The 21,053-nt window shown below is 44.4% G+C and overlaps 1 protein-coding gene across 23 annotated transcripts in view; it reads left to right on the top strand.

Annotated features, from left to right (window-relative positions):
• The window catches only part of Cacna1e (calcium channel, voltage-dependent, R type, alpha 1E subunit), a 493,980-nt gene that overhangs the window by 139,954 nt on the left and 332,973 nt on the right, over positions 1-21,053 (top strand). For 21 of the 23 annotated variants that reach the window (XM_030243929.1, XM_017312578.2, XM_017312848.1 and 18 more), the window contains one exon: positions 18,912-19,181. In XM_030243929.1, coding sequence (XP_030099789.1) covers positions 18,912-19,181 — 270 coding nt within the window. Of the gene's footprint in view, positions 1-17,168; positions 19,182-21,053 lie in introns of those variants that run through there. The other 2 variants (XM_011247916.3, XM_030244154.1) reach the window with 2 other exon arrangements.

Below are 21,053 nucleotides of genomic sequence, written 5' to 3'. Positions count from 1 at the left end.
AATATTTCCCGCAACACCGTGAAGTCACTCAGGGGTCTGGAATTGAGAGACTCAGAGCCACACTTACCGATGCATCACCACCATGCTCTCTCTAGGACATAGTTTGAGAAAGTTTAGTTTAGACTCTTTTACAGATGGAAGATTCTAATACTTCAGGCAACTGTGTCTTCAGACTGCAATCAAACTCTAGGGCAGTTCCTTTGCATGCTGACTTCTTCACTTGCTCAACTAAAAGTAACACCAGTTCTTGCAAAGTCACAGTCTCCAACGGTGGCTTATGTGAACCACTCATATGGCCTTATACACATCTCATATTTAATTTTGTTTAGAAAGTACAATTTTTGTTTGTTGTAGACGATATAGAAAAGCACATAGAAGAAAATGAAAATTCTCGTAACCCCATAAATAATTAACACTGGGTAAATAAATATTCTTTTAGGTTTCTTGCCCTCTGTGTACACATATGCACACTCAAATTAGCCAACAAATAGTTTATTATCTCAAGTAAGCACTACAATGTGCACATCTTGTTATGTAACTCTCTTCACTGATTAATAATACATTGTGAATAGTGAGTGTTCTATGCCAGTAAGTATTATTTGGCCATGTAATTTTTCATAATTACAAATTTTATTATGTGACTGTTTTAATTTTTTAACCAATTCTTCGCTGTCCTTTACTTAGTATGACAATAAAAACAAATCCTTTTTTTTTTAAGATTCAAATACCAATTCAATGACCAACTTTATTTGCAAACAAGTCTGATGATCTCATAAGGAGAAATTCTCAAAATTGAAAATTATGAAGCTCAGGCTGTGTGCATATTTATGGCTCCTGGGGTACACTGACCAATCATCAGTACTAATGTTTGCACTAATTACATCTCTACCAGTAATGGACGAAGTTGTCATTGCAGCTCTGGGACCTTCAGTTATTTGCCTCTGAATTTCTTCTAAGTACTTATCACAATTATATTTCAAATATTTAATATGGAAATTGGCATCTATGTATATAATACCAAGATTAAATGGACACCATTTTTCATGCTTGCTTCATCTCTTTCCCAGTTTTAGATGAGTAAAGCTCTATAAATGAATTTCTATCCCCATTCCTCACTTCAGAAGTTCTCTGGAATTGATATTTCTTAGTAAGTAAATTTTAGTAATTCTGCTACACATGCATGCATTAATATATACATGAGTATCTTTGTGAGTTTTAAATGAATGATACATGGGTTGTGTCTTTTCGCTGTAAAGTGGAAGTTTATTTCAAAGATTTACTGGCATCATTACATGCACATTTAGTTCATTATCTTAGTTTCTGCACGGTGCTTCACTGTACTGTACGAATAATTGCTGCTCCTAAGTTAGTTCATTTCCTCCAGTGCTGGCGATCTTGATGCCCTTTCTGTTATTACAGGTAAAGTTAAAGTGATTGGCCTTGTTTCCATTTCCTTGGACACACTGAGAATTCTTTCTCTATGGGAGATAGTAAGAGTGGACTTGCTGAGTTCTCGAGTGCACACTTCCAGCTTTGCTGACAGTGCTCTTTCGAGTGAGTGGCTGCTGTTTTAATCCCACCATGTGCAGAGCTCCCATTTCTGTGTATCGTCAACAATTGAGATGCTCGTAATTATTAAAATGTGCCAAGCTGACAAGTGTGAAGTGGAATCCAATTATTACATTAATTGAACTTTCTCTGATTACTGATAAAATTAGGCAATTAATAGAAGTTAATTGGCCAGATGGATTTCCTCTCATATGAATCTTGGATTCATATTCTTTGCCTATATTATATGTTTCTAGGTGATTTGTGTTTTTTATGATTTGTAAGGATTATGTGTATTCTAGCTATGACTTTCAGGCTGTAACTCTTCTCCCCCATGAACTTGTCCTTCCCACTCTGTTACTGATGCTTTTTTCATAGAGTTGTTACCTTCAGTGGAGCAAAATTTGTCTTCTTTTGCCATTATGAGTTTTGTTCATCGTGCCTCATTTAAAAATTCCTTCTACACACGGATATAAAAAAGAAGTCATTTGCATTTTAAACTAAAAGTTTTTACAGTTTTGTTTCTCACATTTGCCTCTTCTATCTGGAATTAATTTTTTGTGTACAGTGTGAGATAGGCTATGCTTTTGATTCTTCCAAGCCCACCGCATGCACAGTCTTTTGACCAACATTGTATAGTGATGAGGTAATTCCTCCTCCCCCAACCCCTCGTTTCTGGGCATCTCATTTAACTGCCATAGGCCTTTATATTCCCATCCATTCATATCTTACTAATTTAGTATTTTATAAAAATATAGATTTGATGTTTAGGGTAAATTCTCTCCACACCCCTGCCAAATAGTCCTGGTGATTGGAGTTTTAGTCATTGCTCAGCCTTTAGAATCTTGTCACTTTTCACTTTGATTGGAACTGAGTGGACTTACTGGCTAAGTTGGGGGAGGCCTGTCATGTCTTGGTGTTTAGGTTCTCTGTCTCTGAGTCTGATACAGTTCCTCCTAGTCTTAGATCTTCTGGAAAATCCCCCCACTTCCCTCACAGATTTTATTAGATTTATTTTTAGGTGCCATATGTCTTTGTAGCTACTGCATGCCATTGCTTGTTTGGTTGGGACAGGGTCTTACTAGGTGGCTCTGTCTGTCCTATGTAGACCAGGTTGTCCTGGAACTCACAGAGATCCACCTACCTCTGTCTCCCAAGTGTTAAGATTAAAGGTGTATGCCACCAGGCCAAGCAAGAATCTGGATAACATCTTTTAAATAAATTAAATATTTTCTGAATCTTTGTAGGAGAATTATTAGAATTTGTATTTTTGTAAATGGTCTTCAGCATCCTTCTAGAACTTTCTTATTTCTTGGAACAACATTTTAACAACGCGTGTAGACTATGTGCGCATGTGTATGTGTGTAATGTGTGTGTCTAGTTGGACCCATGCATTATGTGGGGGCCAGAGGAGAACATCAAGTGTTCAGTTCTATTATTTATTGCCTTATCCCCTTGAGAAAGAAAGAGTCTCTCACTGAATATTGAGTTAGGCTGGCAGCCAGAAACCCCGAGTAATCTTCCTGTCTCCACTTTCCGCAACACTGGAGTCATGGACATGTGTAACTAACCATATCTGGCTTTTTATGTAGGTTCTGGGGATTTGAGCTCATTTCCTAACACAGTAAGCGAGTTTAACCATTGACCTCTCTCAGTTCCAATAAAATGTAGAGCTCTGGTGGCTATCTCGGTCTGAGCTTGAAAGATACGTTTTGATTTTAAGTCTCTGCCCCTTCTCATAATATATCATCTCTGACTATTGTGTCATTGTTGTCTGGTATTAACACTCCATTTTGTGTGTGTATTCATAGTTTATATATTGATATAGATATATTTAGAATTGTTTTGGTATTCACCAATAGCTTACTTCATCAAGACATTTTTCTTGGATGTCATTCTTATTTTACATTTATATTTTCTTCTTGAGGCATATTTGATATTACATTCTTGATTTGACCAAAATGATAATCTCATTATCTTTTTCAGTAAAGTATTTATTTCAACACAAATTTTAAGTAACAGTTTAAGTGAGCATTTTCAATACTTGAGTATATTATTCTGTTACGCTTTGGCCTCTTTTGCTACAGTTGATCATTTAGTTGCCTGTAGGTATTCTGTTTTCTCTTGGGAGGTTTTAAAGATTTTTTTCCCCCCTTATACTTTTTTTTCATAGTTTCCTTGATTCGTTATAGATTGGATTTATTTCTATTCTTTCTGCTTAGAACTCACTGAAATTATTGACTCCAATAATCTGTATCTTTTATTACTGTTGGAAAGTTTATCTTGTTCTCCCCAAATTTTAGCTCCACTCCCCTGCAAATCCCATCAGATTTTTTGAGTAATTTCCTGTTGTCTTTCATTCTTTGTAACATTAGCCATGAACCTTTTTTTTTTAAGTCTCTTTGGGATATATAATAGGGGAGTTTCCTTATTTCTCTTTCATTTTGAGGTATGGAGTCCTCAGCAGGGCTATGAATCTGAGATTAAGAAGCACAACTCTGAGTTCACTCCAATCTCCAAAGGCTGTGACTTCCAATGTATGAGGGAGGAAATACACAAAGTGAGGTCCATTGGAACTTACCGCATCTCTTGGTTATGGTGACTGGTTCGGATGCCAATCCTGAGGTCGTGAGACATTCACTTGATTTCACTAGTGGTCTTAACCAAGGGCGATTTTACTCCTTTCACAGTATATTTTTAAATGTCACAATTGAGGAGTATGTCAGCTTGTCCCTAGTGACTAGAAGTCAGGCATACTGTTCAGCATTATACAACACAGGACATCTATTTGACAAAGAATGATCAGAAATGTGGAGAACGATGTTGGAGGAAGGCTGCTGTATATGTCTTGCTCATCCCTACAGTGGAGAGATTATAAGAGGAGACTGATATGTATGGCAATATTAGACAAATTTTATACTCAGAGTACCTTTGTATCTAACACAGACCATTTTTAGCCACAGCATTCATCTCTCTCTCTGGATATATATGCCCACATATATCTTTATATATACATGAATATATGCCATATATATCTTTATATATGAATATGTATTTCCATGTATCTATATGAATATAATGGAATTAATTGAGATCATCCCTATCTTCACTCAAAAAGTCAAATCTTAAGATACTGTGTTCCCTGCACATTCGTGGTGACCCTGGTATCTGCCTCCCTGCAGTGGATTGTTTGTCTTGCCATGTTATATTTACAAATTGTACTTGTACTTGTGAAGTGAGCCTCGCGGGCAATCTTCCTTGGGCTGAACAGATTATCTCCAGATCAGGTTTATCATGTCCAGCTTCTTTCTCAGCACCTTCCAAACGCAGCACAGATCCCATTAAGTCCGTGTTCTGCTTGTGTGCTCTTGGCTTTGTTCATTGTTGCCATTCATTTATTATGTACTTGTGTATATATATTTAGTAAACATGCAAGGATACACAACATGTGAGGCAGTGCATTAGATGCCATGGAGAATGCAAAGATGAACCTGCGAAACATAGGAGAAGATAAATGCACATCACAGTGTTGGCGGCAGGGTAACACGAAGTGCCAGAGGTACTTAGAGGAGTGGGAAGTCACGTTTGTCATCTGAGCACAGAATGGGTGATAGGAATATTATCTGGACTGGAATTTTAAGCCTAACTAGCCCTTCCACTGGAGGCAATGAGAATAGGTGGAAAAAAGGGAAGAGAAAAATGAGAAATGACCTTCAACAGGAAAACTTGGCACATTTGGGGGATGCTGGCAGCACTTCACTGAAGTGCTAATACGAGATATTGCTCTGAGTATAATGGGACAGTAATAAAAGCTTGGACTCAGGGATACTCATGTTTGGATTAATCTTAAATTCATAGTGATTTTGTTGCCACATATGATGGGTACTAGATAATTCCTTCCCTCCCTCCCTCCCTCCCTCCCTCCCTCCCTCCCTCCCTCCCTCCCTCCCTCCCCCCCTCCCTCCCTCCCTCCCTCCCTCTCTCCCTCCCTTCCTTCCTTTAAAAAAACAAATGTGTTTAGCAATTCTTTTTCCAAATACTATTCTAGATGCTGGGGTAGAACACTGAAGAATGCTTGTACTTTATTGCTCTGAGGGTAGGAATGGCTCAGAGCTGAGCTAAGCACTGAATTTTCATAGAACCCAGAAGAGGAAGATAGATGGAATGGGAGCCTATTTCCATCTACTGAGCAGAGCCTGACCTTCTGACCACAGAGGTGATACTAGTGCAAATGGAAAGGAAGGGAGACGGTGGGCATGGCACAGAGGAAAAATGGAGCAGTAGGCAATGATTGGTGTGAGGTGGAATCAGATATGCAAAGTGTTGTGCCCCAGTGTGGGGGAGATGGCTGAGCTAGCTACACACAGACTCACAGGGCCTCGACAGAGCTGGTTGTAAGGGAAAGCTGATGAACTGCTTTTAAACCAGTTGATTCATGATGCTGTCAACTCATCCAGGTGGGGGAGCCCATCTGAGCAATCACAAATGGTTCCAGACTTCAAAAAAGGACAGGGCTACGGATAAAATGTTGGGCGCTGTTCAGATAGCTTTAGTGGAAGCCATTAGGATGGATGAGAGCATCAAGGGTATATACACAGTGAGCAGGGAAGGCAACAGGACCTAGGAGATGGAAGCAGGAGAGGTGGGGATGATCGGGCAACTAGAGAGGTAGAAGGAGAGCCTGAGTTTGGAAATGCTTCCCAAAGGGGGCAGGGAAGTAAGGGGAGGTAACCCTACCCCAGGCCTGGATGTATAGGGGTGTGTGCATGTTTTAATAGTTTTGAGGGAGACATACTTTAGTAGTTTTAAAAGTCTCTCAGATGTATTTAGTGTGTTAAGTCCACTTGGTCGATCTGTTTCTCACCCCTTAATGCCTTGGGGTGGGATGGGGTGGGGTGAGAAGGCAAAGGGGATTTCTTGTGGGACGTCCTTTATCATGCTAATGTTTGGCTCAGCAAGAAGGTTGCTTGATGTATTTTGTAATAAGTTCCTGGAGCACTGTGGCCATGACAGGGCTTAGAGGATAGCTGATTTTGTCTGTGCCAACCTGTTTTCCATAGCCTTGCTGGTTGAATGGTTATATGAAGATATACAGTTCATGCAAAGCTAGTTTCCAGGTAAGGGGACTTTTTAACCTTTCTTCTTTTGTCCACGGATTGAGGAGGGCTCAGTGTCCACTGGTTGGTCCTCATTGACTCCTGAGTAGTTGCAAGCTTTTCTTCCTCAAATGCTTGAAGCCATTCTCATCTGGCTACAGGTTCCAGGCCATACTGTGCCTTCAGCTTGTCTCTGATCAGAGGGCTGCCTCAGATCTTCAGACTTGGCAGCAAGTGCCTTTACCCACTGAACCATCTCATCAGCCCAGGCTCCGTTTCTTAATACCGTTGCAGAGATGAATAAGTTTCAGCCTAAAATTTGGAGGGGATGCAGACATTCAGGTATAGTAGCCTGAAACCTCTGGCATGTGGTAGGTTCAGACATCCATTCTAACTCTGTGCTACGTGACTTTATAGACTTGACTTTATTGATCCTGATTTGTCTTGTACAAGATATGGTTTATAGTGCAGAGACCCTTTGTATAGCTCAAGCCAGGTGATGGATATACAGAGCTTCTGTCTTTCACAAATATTAGTTATTAACAGTTGCTGACTTAAAATGGCAAAACATTTTCTACTCAATCCTCTTCTTGTTGAGAGGAACTTTCTTCCCCTTTCCTGACTATTTTTTCTCTAAGGAAAGAACTTAAAAGCCCAGTTATGGTAGCTCATGTCTGTAATTCCAGCACCTGAGAGGTGGAGGCAGGAGGTTTACTATGAGTTTCAGGTTAGCCTAGATCACAGTGAGAGCCTGTCTCCAAAACTAAACCAAACAGAAGATAGCTAATTTGAAGAAAATTGTGACAGAACCCATTGTATCACCTACCTTGTTCCCTGAACAAATAAAAGATCCTGAGAGCCTTACTGTGAGTATAATTCTCCATTTGGGAGCATGGAGTTGTCTTTTGACTTTGTCTGTAATGCCTGGTGTGTGTCCCTGCAAATACATCACTAGTTTCTCTTGCAGTGATATGACCCTTGAGTTGACTAAGTGTCTTTATAACTATTGTAACAAGGTTGACATCATCCTGTGAGAAGGGTCTTTTACCCCTACACAGCTGGTACTGTCTTCACCTTGTGTGTGTGTGTTTGAAGGATTGCTTCTTTTCTTTTAACACAAAAAGCTAAAGTTTCAAAGCAGGTGGGGTGTGGGTTAAACACTGTTCTAAATGGCAGGCCTGCTGTTTGTGGGGAGGGAGAGTGGCCTGAAAGTTTAAAAATAACCTGAACATTATAGACTCCTGTGAATTCTACAGCCCAGAGCACTGTGAGTCTGTGGGTGTTTTACCTGCTGGAGCGCAGGCAGGAAAACAAGTTGAGAGGCAGGAGGATTTAAATTTGCTGAATACTTTCATGGCTTGCGTTGGCAGTAGAAGTGCTCATGAAAAAGTTGAAGCCACTCTTAGTGTTCAGGATCGATATTCCTAGTGTCGTCTCTGGATTCTCTGACTACACCATTCTGGGTCACATTGGGGTGAAACAGATCCTTGCTTCCTGCTTTGAGTGAGCACTGTCCCTTTCTCCTCCCTGACTTTCACTTCTTCACTGATCCCCACAGGAATTTGGCCAGTAGTTTTTTCCAAAAGGATTATGGGATTGACCCACAGAAAGTTCAAGGGTTAGTGCATTTCAGATAAATTTGGCCATTCATTGACAAACAGATGGATTAAGTGCAAAACTGTACTTGTCAGGAGTCATTTTGGGGAGCAGCATGACTCTTGGGGCTTGAAGAGTTTCGAGGAGTTGAAACAGGTTTTGAACTAGGACGCATGTTGGCAGGACAGATGATGGTCTGAGAGACTAAAGTGCGAGACGATAAATGAAGTTGACAATGAACCAGAATGCACCTTGAGGGTTGGTTGCCACATTTGGCTCTTCTGGTAGTCCCTGAGATGCAATGCTATTTTGCACAAGTGTTTATAAACAGAAGCAGGGCTGAGGTATATGTCTCCTAGCAGTGTTGTGTGCTGCAATGCCTGGGTTCTGAGCACTGTCAGCACCACCTAGAGAGTCTGGATTCTACCCTTGGGATTGTAGAATTATGATGAAATAGAGCAACTCACTCGAGTCTCTGTTGATGTCAGTTAGAGGCCATACAGGGGCTAAGATAATGGGTATGAGAGTTAGGTAATCCTAGGTTGTCTTTCTATGCCACTTAACCACCTATCAGAAAATTGTTTGATCTTTTTTTGGTCTTACTTTTCATATCTATAAAAGGGAGATCATAATAGTACCTATGCCATGAGATTATTTTGAGAAATAAAAAAAGTTAGGAATAGTGCCTTTGACTTAATAGCTTTTAAAATTTATTATAATTACTCTAAGCCTGTATATTTTAATTATTTATTGCTTTAAAATTATATGCATGTTAATTATGTAAATGATATGTTACATTATATTTTCTTTCTGTTTTTTAAGTTAGTCACACACATGTGAGTGTGTGCCCATGTGTGTGTGTGTGTCTGAGTCAGTGTGTGAGTGTGTCTGTGTGTGTGTGTAGAGGCCAGAGGATAACTTTCAGGAGTCAGTTCTCTATTTTTACCACGTGGATCTCAGGTATCAAACTCACCTGCATCACCAGGCTTGGAGGTGCCCCTACCTGCTAAACTGTCTCATTGGCTCTTGATTGTTTTGTAAAGATGCAGTCTCACTATGCAGCCATAGTTGGCCTTGAACTTGAAATATTTCTGCCCCAGCCTTCTAAGTGCTGAGATTACAGGCTTGTGCTGTAACACCCAGTGTTCACTCTGATAGTTCACACATTAACTTTTGTTTCTTTGACGGGTGCTTATTTTTTTCTGATTTTTTTTAATAGCTCTGAATTTGCCATATGAAGTTGTGTTTTGTTGGGGAATAAAAGAAAATAGCATATGTGGAAATTTGGGATTATTGTTTTAATTATTGACTATGTACACATTTCGAATAATGTGACTAAGGACAAAGTGGTTGTGTTAAGAAACAACAAAGTATCTTAGAGTATGGCATTGTGAGTGTGTCTATGTGTATGTTCCAGGAATTGACTTGCCAAGGGTCTTAGAACAGAATAAATATTTGAGAAATTCTTGTTTGATTGGAAATTATTTTTCCACAGTTCCCTGTTTAATTAATTAATTAATTAATTAATTAACTTTTTTGCAGTACTAGGGACTGAATCAAGGGTCTCCCACATGCTAGCCAAGTGCTCTCCCACTCAACCACACTCCCAGGCTTCCTTCTTACTTAGTCCTTTGACTATCTTAAGAAGCTTGTCGTTCTTCACATTTACAAGTGCTGAACTAAGCCTGTCTGAATGCTCTCAACGGCATAAAAGAATTACTTGCATGTCTGTACACCTGAGTGGCAGATCGAATCAGAGCTGAATCTAGGGTGAGGTGTGTGTGTGTGTGTGCATGTTCATGTTTGTGTGTGATTTTTGTTGTTGTTTGCTTGATTTTTATATCTAGGGATTGGAATGTCTTTGTTTGTTTGTTTGTTTTTCCAGACAGGGTTTCTGTGTAGCCCTGGCTGTCCTGGAATTCACTTTGTAGACCAGGCTGGCCTCGAACTCAGAAATCTGCCTGCCTCTGCCTCCCAAGTGCTGGGATTAAAGGCATGCGCCACCACTGCCCAGCGCCCAGTGGGATATCTTTTTCCAGTGTAATTCTTTATTCAGGAAAGAGACATGATAATGACGTTTGTTTGTTTGTTTGTTTTTTGGCTAACTTTTATTCTGTGTTTCGTGTTTTCTGAAACTTTTCTTGATGTGGAGGGTGGGGAATCTCAATATCTTCCTTTCACAACCCACTTGGCAATATTATTCAGCCCTGCGTTTGAAGGCTGGAGGTAGTCTTCGGAACTTTCTAATTTGATGATTCGTTTTCTTTTCTTTCTTTCTTTCTTTTTTTTTTTTTAAAGCTGAGGTTGAAGTGGTAATAAGATTCTGTGGGTCAGGATCAGTTGACTTCCTTCAGGAAAGGTGAGCACCCCTTCGTAATATAAAGGAGGAGGTGATCACTATACTCGAAGGAGCAGCTGGAAACATCTGGCCATAAAGCAAAGAGACCCAAAGCCAGATCCAGAATATGCAAGAAGGGCAGCTCTCCAGACAGGGCAGATACCTAACTACCTAACTGGTAAATAAGCAGGCATCCGTTTTCTTTTCTTTCCGTTTCTTTCCTTTTCTTTCTTTCTTTTTAATCAAAAGGAGTTGCAAAAACATCTGTTCATCCATTTGACTAGGTACTTTGTAAAGGCTTGCCATGAAGCTAATAAAATGCAATTATCCTACGTAATAAGATGAAGGAGATGAAGTTCCGTGCATGAGCAGGAGAGGGGGGCATGGAGTTGGAAGGACTGTGAAAGACACGGGCAGGTGAAACTCAACTGACCAGTGGCTGGAGCTGGAGAAGCGAAAAGCGGGAGTTCTAGATCAGTCTCAACAGGTGCTAAATGATCTCAGGCAATGGTGGGTGCCACGTTTGCGGCGCAACTGTGATTTGGGTGGAGCACGACACACTTGGCACATGCGTGGGAAAGATCTGGAAGATCCAACTTGTCCAGATTTTCTTGAAATGGTGGGCTAAGGAGTTTGGTCATTTTATAAGCAATAGGAAGTCACTCAATTTAAATGATTGGCTGGGGCAACCGCATCCCAGGGATAAAAATTATAATCGTAGGAAGGAGAACTTGGCTTGAATTTACACCGAGCTTGGAATGATTAGAAGACATGTGTTACTTCACTGGAGGTGAGGTGAAAGATGAGAGCTAAGGGGGTAGACGTGAGAGCACATGGCAAGGATGAGAGCCCAAAGGGAAGAACAGCAGAGAGGGAAGAGGAAGGGGCGGAGGAGACCCCGAGCGTCCTGCACAGCAAGGTGAGAGCAATAAAAAGCCAGAGATGGGAAGAGTGAGAAACTGGGAGATTTGGTAACTGGGATATGAAGATGAGGGGTGGTTCTCTGGGAAGAAAAGGAAGCCAGTTGTACCAAATGATACCGATGGGCGAGGGAAAAGCAGACGTCAACACAACATCCCAGGTCATTGGAGAGCTGTAGCGCAGTTTCTGCTGAGTGGAAGAGGCAGTGCCAGCAAATGTCCTTCACAGGTGTACATTTCAAAACTGCCCTCGAGTCCGTATCATGTGGAGATGCCTTATTCACTCCGATTATTTTATACCGAGTGGGTGCAACCAGCCGCTCAGTGTAGGAGAGGCTGGGGGAGAGAGGGTGCAGTGATGGACAGCTGGTGACTTAATCTGCTGTTGGTTCCCACCCAGAGGGCACCAAGAGAGGCACGATGGGTAAACAGTCTTTTGGTCTCAGGCTCCTCCTAAGGCTCGGCTTCAGCTGTAAGCTGCTTTCTCTGCTCTGGGAGCATAACCTTCAAGAGAATCCTTCAGAAAGGGGAGCTAGCTAGACAGGCGTGGCAGTTGCAGCGTCCACACTGAACCCTTCCCTTCCTAGGCACCCCCTTACTTGTTCTGGCATCTAACACAGTACCAGGTACACAGACTGCACTCATTATATATTTGTAGAATGGATGAATCAATCTAAGCCCAAGTAGGCTGAGTGAGCTTTGCAGAATGTGGGCTCCATTGATGTGTTTCCTGAAACAAGAGGCCAAGAGGGTGGGGTGAGGGGGGCGGGCTGCTTCGGTTAGTGGTTCCTACTCTCTGATCACCCTCAGTAGCAGGCACAGGAGCTCTGCTGAGTCTCTCTCACTTACCTTGACCTTGGCAGAGCAGCACAAGTGGTCCTCTAGGTGAGGAGGCGAGGAGGGCAGAGATGGGGCCAAGATCCAGTCTTTCCAGTCAAAGGCTCTAAATCGCTGCCGTTGACTTTCCAAATGGCAGTTAACATCTAGTAGGTCAACATATTTGCTTGTTCATTCAGGCTGAACAGTGATCTCATTTGATGCCAAAAAAAAAAAAAAAGGATTAAAGAAGTGAGGCTACATCTCTGTGATTCCAGACACGGGGCATGCAAATAGAAATGCAGGTGGCATAGTCGACCCCATGTATCTTGTATGTAGTTTCCAGCCGGAGCTCTCATATGGTGGGTTGTCCTCCCAGGCTACAATACTGGGGCATCATGGACTGATTGCTTTCACTGGTTGCCTCCATTTGAAAGGACTGTCTTCTTCTTAGTCTCTTTCTGTGCACTCCATGTCCTATTTCTAGGAGAGAGCCTTTCAGGAAACGGTCTCCACTGTTTATCCTTTAAACTCTATGTTCTTAGAGTTCTTAGACCATTTCTAGTTTATCTTTGAGCTCCAGAAGTCCAAGAGAAATGTCCAGCACATGAAAAGGGCTTTATGAATATGTGCCAAGTGGTTTATGAATTCATGAATCAGTAAACATCCAGCCCTCTCAAGTAGCATGGGCCTTTGGATTTCTGATACTGCCCCAGTCTTGCCCTTTTCTTTTCTCTTTCTGCTGGGTATTGAACCAAGGGCTGTGTACATGCTGGATAAGCACTCTGCCACTGGGCCACATCCCCATCCTTGAGTTTGGGAGATAGGGCTCACTGTGTATCCCAGACTGATCTCAAAGTGGGAATCTGATTGCCTCCCTTTTCCCGAGTGCTGGAATTACAGGTATATAACACCACACCTAGCTTTATTCCTTTTTTGACCATATCTTAGGCACTTATATGTTTCTACTCCCCAATCTACCCCCAGCCCTCAAACCAAAGCCATTCAATGACTGTATTCTGTCCTTTCTGAAACAGAAAGCTACCCATTAGTCACAAGGTGCCTGTTGTGTGTTATCCCACTTTCAGTGACATAGACAAGACATGGGAAAGACACTTACACAGCACTTACTGTGTGATAGGTGCCACTCCAAGAGCTATATACAGATCAACGAACACTCTTTCATAACAGTCTATTGGTATGGTGTATTCTTATTTAATCCCCTGGGAGACTCTTAACTTAACTTCATGCCTTTCTTCTGCAATACTAACCTCATGTCTGTGACCTAACTCTTAAGCAAGGAAGACATTGTTTGACATACATCACCTTAACAGCAGCCACTGCAATAAGGAATCTGAGGCTTATTATTATCAGGAGAGCTGACTGCTGTTTCCCAGCTCTCTGTCACTGGAAAAGTCCCTTACTTTCTGGGCCTCAGATAACAAATAGAATATGTCTCACATCTCTGCAGCAAAGAAGCAGTAAGATGTCCTTAGTGCTGTTATTACTGAAGAGGTGTTGAGTTACCATTAAGTGATAGGTTCAAAAATTCCTTTGGGCAAGTTCCAGCTGTTTGATCAACTGATAGGTACTGGTATTCTGTGGTTCCTTAAACCCAGGTCTGCGAGATGCTCGTTCCAGGGCTGGACATTGTTATATAAGGATGTGAAATTCCATTTTCCGCCAGAGTCAAGGCTGTGCGGTGCTGTGAATGCCAGCAGCCTCCCGAGATGTCTGCATTTCCATCCTGCTCTTCTGCTCCGCTGTGCATTTGCACAAGGTTTCCTGCCAACTTTGTCTTAGGAACCCACTCCCAAGCCCTCTCTGCATTATGTTCCTTAGAGCACTGTTTTGCATAAGAGTCTATTTCTTGGAAAAGCTCAATAAGGAGAAAATAGAACAAAGGGGCCTCTGATAGTTTAAGCACAAGCCACCCGAGTGTAATTGGCAAGGCAGAGTGATCAGGATTGGTGGGAGGGGAACATGTCTTCAGCCAAGGCCCAGATTTTCAGATTCCTCAATGAGTGGCTAAAATCTTATATGAAGAGGGCCCAAAGCCTGTGAGGTCTGGAAAGATCTTTGTGAATGAATGGGGTAGATTCTCAACTCACCACTCTGTATGCCTTGGCATGTGCTCCACGGCCTGCCTGGTCTGGGGATACTGAAATGGCTTTGCCTCCCTTCTCTTACATACGAGGCTGAAAATACTCCTGTCAGTCTTCCTCGATCTTGTCTGACAGTTGAATTGTTCACAGGAGTATCAGGGATACAGGAAAAAGGATTCTGAAATGTAATAATCTGTATATGTTCAATAATCTGGGAAAGTTTTTCAGTGGCTTCCTCTGCTCCTATTGAATTCTGAGTCTGCAGATCACAGCTTGCAGGGAAACATGCAGAACATTTGGCTGCTACATCCTGAGCATCCCTCACCCCCGATCTCTCTCTCTCTCTCTCTCTCTCCTCCTCACCCCTCTGCTCCTCCCTCCCGTGTGTGTGTGTGTGTGTGTGTGTGTGTGTGTGTGTGTGTGTTGGTAACCTTGTGCCCAATAAGGGGGTATGAACTTCTTGGGAGCTGTGAGAGGAATTGCTGGTAGTGTGAAATGGAGGGTGTAGATCTCGACAAAGTTCCACTGAGAGTGGCATAGAGCTGGTGACTGATTTAGGACTTCTGAGCTCTCAAGGTTGGTTCCTGAGGTACTGTATTGCTAAGTACTTGTACTCAGAGTGCTGTCTCAGGAGTGACCAGTAGATGGTGCTCTGGCAACAGGGAAATAAGACTTCTGGCTCCCTGAGGCTGAGAAAAGGGTTTTCCAAGGGTTTTAAAACTGGTTTCCAGAGTTCTGATCAGTTGCTGCTTCTCCACACTTCCATTTGTGGTCTTTAAGAGAACAGTAAAACCAGGGGGAAACATACTTACCAGATTTCCATACAAGGATCATGATGGCAATGTTCTGGCCACTCCTGATAGTTCCCTTTAGTGTGGTTCCTGGAATATTTAGGCACCGGTCAGAATTCATCTTGAGAGTAGGAGGCAGGGCATCCACAGGCTTAGCATCATTGTGTCTCCACTTGATGATATACACGTTGCAATTATGTAGCATGGCTATTAGAAACTGAAAATCAGATCCATTAGATGTTTACACTCTGCCTTTTATCAGATCGGAACCAACACCTCATGACTCCGAAGCTCTGCTGTTCTGTGGTCTGAATCAGCACCTTAATTCACGCTCCTCTGGGCTGTGAGGGCTATAGTAGTGCCCTGCTGTAGGGCTTATGTACACTGGTAGCTATAACAATCGCTGGTGCAATTTAATCTTTAAAACGGTATCCACCTGACAAGTTGCAAAGTGAAGAGAAGGAAGCCAGTATAGAGACCCAGAGGTCTTAAAGCTCTCAAAGCTGTGACATTCAGGTTGAAGGGGAAAAGAGAAGAACACGCCTCAGCTTTGCTGCCCTTAAACCAAGCCCCCTTCTAAACCTACTGATGCCATAATATTTTCCCTGGCCCTCTGGGACTGCTTCTCCAAGAATCCTAATGAACTCTACCACAGAGCCATTCCTGCTCCCGAGTAAACTCTGCCTAGATGTTGGTAAAGCCTGCTCCGTGGGAATGCAGGAAGGCTAGGCTCAGCCCCATGAGGTCCCAGTGTGGCCAGTGTATTGTCTTGCATATTCTAGGCTTCTAAAGAATTCAGCAGTCACAGGACTCACAGAGTATGGAAGAAAGAGGAACCCGAATCAGTACTAGATTTTGGCTTACTGGGTAAAGAGACAAGGCAGGAGTCCTTAGTCTTTCTCGGAAGTACTTGTGGAAGGTAAAAGGCTAGTGTGCCCTGTTTAGCAAACAGACACAGAGGCATGATGAGGAAGGTGTTATGTCTCATCCTTGAAGTGAGCTTTAGAGCAGAGCTTGCTAGGCTATACAATCTCGTGGAAGTTATGAAAGACACATCATTTATGTCATCATCCATATGGCTCATTATTTAATCCCCAATGTCTAAAATAGTGTCTGTTGTGGGGAATGTACGCAAATATATTTGCTAAATGAATGGTTTGTATGGCTCCTCTGCTATGGAAGATCAGATTTTTTTTAGTCCCGTGAAGTTTACAGAGCTCTGAGATAGCCACTCTGTCTAGGTGACCATCTAGTGAGACTTCACAGCCACCTTCCTTTACTCTGTCTCCTAATAAGCTCCTCGGCAAAGTGAGATCACAATAACAGGTGGCACTGGCACACTTCCAGCCGAGATTTGATCTGAAATGATCTCCGATGAATCCCAGGGTCAACACTCGCTTCCTGAGGGCAGGGGTGATTGCAAGGCATCCCTGTGTTGAGGCCATTTCTTTGCATTTCTTGTACACAGACCCTTTTCTGTCACACACACCTACACACTCAACATTCTCATACAACAGACATGTATCAGTGCACACACATAGACACTCACAGACACATACAAGTAGGAATACACGTGCCCAACACCCAGACACCACTTTATCTCTTAATCAGTTAATTTCACACACTGCCTTTCAGGCCTGCCGAGGTGGCGCTGCCCTCATGGTGACTTCCAACACTGGGGCTTTGGTTTGCCTTTGCTTACGTCTTCAGCCAGCCCTTGCCCTCAGCGCTTCCTTCGCTTCCGTAGAAAGGTTATGGATACAACTATGTGTTGAAGCCAAGGGTGAACATAAGTCAAGGAAAGTATGTTCCAGACAGTGCAGATGATGGGAGGGGACAGGGATAGACTGTCCACGGAGTCTCCTGTAGGCAAGGACTAGATTGTTAAACACAGAGCTTCTTTCTCTGGACTACATGTCCTCCCTCTGCAGCTCAGACACTTTTTTTTTTAAAATGACATAGGTTTGAGAAGATCAATGGACCTTGGTTGAAAGTAAAAGGTGGTGGTGGGTGGGAAACCCCCTTTGTTAGGATTTTGAGGGCACTTTGCTTAGGCTCTCTGTCTGGGGATTGGAATATCTGGGCCACCTGCCAGGAGGAAAGTGGAACCCAATCTAGAAGGCTGCTTTGTAAGGTCCCTTAGGGTCCATAGGACAGAAGGTCCCAGAGAAGCAGAGGTACTTCTCTATGAGGTCTGTTAAGTGTTGGTTTAGGAAGAGGGCACTCTCTTTGCCCTGGGGATCCCTGTTGATGGTAGTGGAACCTAGGAGATCCAAAGCAGAGGCTACAAGATCCTAGGGTGGGGTGCACAAGTCCCTACTCTCCACTAGAGCAGTGGCGAGCAGAACCCTATGCAGAGTATGGAAAGAGGCACAGCCCTGAGTACCCTTCCTAGGACCAAAGAGAGTGTTCCTGGACAGGTCTTTGATCTGTTGCAGAGAGTCTGCAGGCATCACCAGCTTCAGTGGGCCTCTCTTTTCCATCTCCTGAGGGAACCGCGACTCTTCCTTGGACCCTTGCCTAGGTAGCCTTCAGTCAAACGAATTCACAAGCCAAACCAGCCTCACCACGCTGGACTCTGAGAGCCCCGCCCCCGCGTCTCTCTCGGATCCTTGGCCACCTTGCTGCGCTGCTGCGCTGTGCTCCTCAACCTGCCCTTAAGCATCGTCTCTGCTCTCTGTAGCCAGGAAGGCCGGGAGGAGAAAGAGCTGGTCTTTGGTGAGGAAGTTCGGTATGTGGATTAAGTCCTATGCCCTGCCATCACTAGCTAGGCTGACTGCAACCTGTTCCTCACTGCGACCGCCCGCCCGCTCGCTCGCTCGCTCTCCCACCCTCTTCCCGGCGCAGCCGCGGATCGCTGTTGCATGCTGATCCTGGGAGGCGGCGGCGGCGGCGGCAGCGGCGAGCGCTCTGGGCGGATGCTGGCACTTGGGCTTCGCTGCTCTCTGGTTGCTGCTCAACTTCTACCCCAAAAGCAGGAGCTGTGAAGTCATTTGCCCCTCTCCGGCTGGTTCGACTTCTCATCTTCATTTTTCGGGCGATGCGGTTTACGCAGGAACCTTAGTACCGCTCTCCCCCCCACCTCCATCTCCCTCTCTCCAACCTTTGGATGCATCTCCGCTGGCAGATTTAAAGAGCCAAGTCTTGGCTGTGGAATTTCTTAGATGGACTTGCAGGGGCTGGCGTTCTAAAGCATGTCACCGTAGCTGGCCCTTGTCTTTTTTTCTTTTCATTTTTTTCAAAGTTCTTTTGTTTTCATTTCCTTCTTCCTCTCTACCCCTCACCCCGACCAATAAATCAGCAAACTGTTACCTAGCGGACCAGTGCCTGCCTTTCTCTCAGCCAGGTGGTACGTGTGCCAGAAGAGGAGCTATGTTTGAGGACCGACCTTCTCCACCCCTCTCCGGTCCCTGAACACCACCCCACGCTGGCATTTTGGGGGAAAATATTCCCTCTAGAAGCCCTACCCCCTTCTTCTTCTTCTTCTTCTTTTTTTTTCTTGAGGAATGGAGCTTCGCAGAGGTTGCCTTTAGATTCAACAGTTCAGAGCAGGGCTGAAGAGCCTGCAGGGGTCCCCAGAGGCGGTGGTCCCTGCGCCTGTGTGGATAAGGCTCTGAGCCTGCCTGTGTCTTTTCTGCCTCTTGTTGTGTGCGGGTGTTCGGCGATCACCTTTGTGTGTCTTCTGTCTGTTTAAACTTCAGGATGGCTCGCTTCGGGGAGGCGGTGGTCGTTGGCAGGCCAGGCTCAGGCGATGGAGACTCGGACCAGAGCAGGAACCGACAAGGAACCCCCGTCCCGGCCTCGGGGCCGGCGGCCGCCTACAAGCAGTCAAAAGCGCAGAGGGCGCGGACTATGGCTTTGTACAACCCCATACCAGTCCGGCAGAACTGTTTCACGGTCAACAGATCCCTGTTCATCTTCGGAGAAGATAACATTGTCAGGAAATACGCCAAGAAGCTCATCGATTGGCCATATCCTTTCTTACCCACCATGACTTCCCTCTCCCCCTTTGCATTCCATCGGGTGAGGGGGGGCACCTAGCATGGAATCTATTCCCCACCCCTTCCTGGTGCCAAAATTTGCCCCTTTGCTCAAGTGCACCCTACCTTGTTGCATTCACGGGGCAAGCCTGATGCCCCGGAGACCTATTTGGGCAGTAGTGGTTTTCAAGGTAAGACTTTTGGTTTTGGGGATTATTTTCCATGTGGAAATCTCTAAGTGTACTTAGGTGCCTGGTGTGGAGACATCTGCCTCTTTCTGGGCTTTGTCTGTTTCTTGGCCACCCCCAAAGTCCTAACCCTTTCAGAAGCTGCACTCCATGTGGTTTGGCTTACCTCAAATCTCAAGGATTCTTTCATAATCAGTTCTCTCTTTTCCACCACTTAAGCCAGTCCCTCTGCTCCCATTCCTACCAGCTGGGAAGACACTTGCACTGTCTGCCAGCAGAGAAGTTGAGGTTCTGGGAGGGATTTGCCAGATGAGAAGCTCCAAAGAGTAGACCCATGTATACAAGAAGACAAATGAGTACTTATGAAAAAGGCGTTGGGCTAGGGACTCAGCTAACTCTGGAGACCAACTTTAAGTTCTACTGAAAGTGAATGCCTGTCAGGGGAGATGATCATGTCACCACCAGCCCAAAGAGCTCAAAGTTGGAGTTCTTTCTTCAGGCAAGGAGGTGTGTTCTTCCTTTCTTGGTCCTGGGTTGTTACTCTTGCTTCTTAATGTTTGCCATACCTGGCTGCTCTCCCAGTATACTGAACCATAGATCTACTGGGCCTGAACCCATCAGCTGAGGGTCAGAGGTGTGCAAACAATTTCTCTCTAAAGCCAAGGGTGTTGCTCTTTACAAGGAGTGGGTAGGTCATCTATGGAGGTGATGGTTTGGGAGTAAAAGGCTAGGATGGAAGAAACATCTTTGCAGGTTTTACCAAGCGCACTGAATGCAGGCTGCTGATCAGGCAGCTTCCTGCCTGCTCTGCACTAAGAATTTGCATGCCTGTCAAGGCCATTAGGAGTTGAGGTTGGTAGGGTGTTTCAGGGGATTACAGGAGGCAAGCCAATGTTTTGAGGCTAGATGTGGGGGGTCCTCTTGGGGACAGGGACTTTGGTGCCTCTGGAGACATGGTTCTTGGGAAGAATACACCTGCAAAAGAGACTCCTCCTCTTTGCCCCATGCTCCCTCCCCCAACCCTCCTCTCAGGTGTGCAGCAGTGAGAAAGCTGAGGCTGGGGTGGGGGGGGGATGGGGTTCAAGTATTAGTTTGCAAGGCATCTTGCTTCCCCCCAGGGCCTGAACATCCCCTGCAGCCCCCAACCTCTAGTTTTTGGCCTTCTCTCCCCCACCCCTCCAGTTCCCTGCCTCAGCTGCTTTGGGATTGGCTGGTGCATGGTGCTTCTAGGCAGCAGCACCTCATTAGAAACGAAGCAGCATCTCTAAGCAGTGATGCTTCCTGCTGCTGTTCACATCCTCCCACAGACACCCCCTGGCTGGGTTTCTCCCTTTCTCCTCCTTGTTCTCCAGTTCTCACCTCCCCCTCCCACCTCCACAGAATGATCCGGGCCATAGAGTGCTTGGGTTGAACTATTTAGATAGGGGCTTGGGGCGGGGGAGGGGTCCGGTCCCTGCAGTCATGCCCAGTCAGTGAGCTGCACAAGGCGGACTGATTGCATTGTGTTGCATGCTGCGGCGGGCGGCTGCAAATAACTCCTTGGAGCAGTACTCTACTGGTCTCTCAGGGAAGGTCCCTTCCCTCGACCACCTTCTACAGTTCTTTTAGATTCCCCACCCACCAGGTTCCCCTTTGCTGTGACCTGCTTAGGACACCCCGCCTCCAGACAGCCCCC

The sequence above is a fragment of the Mus musculus genome, chromosome 1, assembly GCF_000001635.26.
Source record: "Mus musculus strain C57BL/6J chromosome 1, GRCm38.p6 C57BL/6J".
Lineage (NCBI taxonomy): Eukaryota > Metazoa > Chordata > Mammalia > Rodentia > Muridae > Mus > Mus musculus.
Note: the sequence above shows the minus strand (reverse complement) of the source record. Positions and strands in the feature narration are given on the sequence as shown.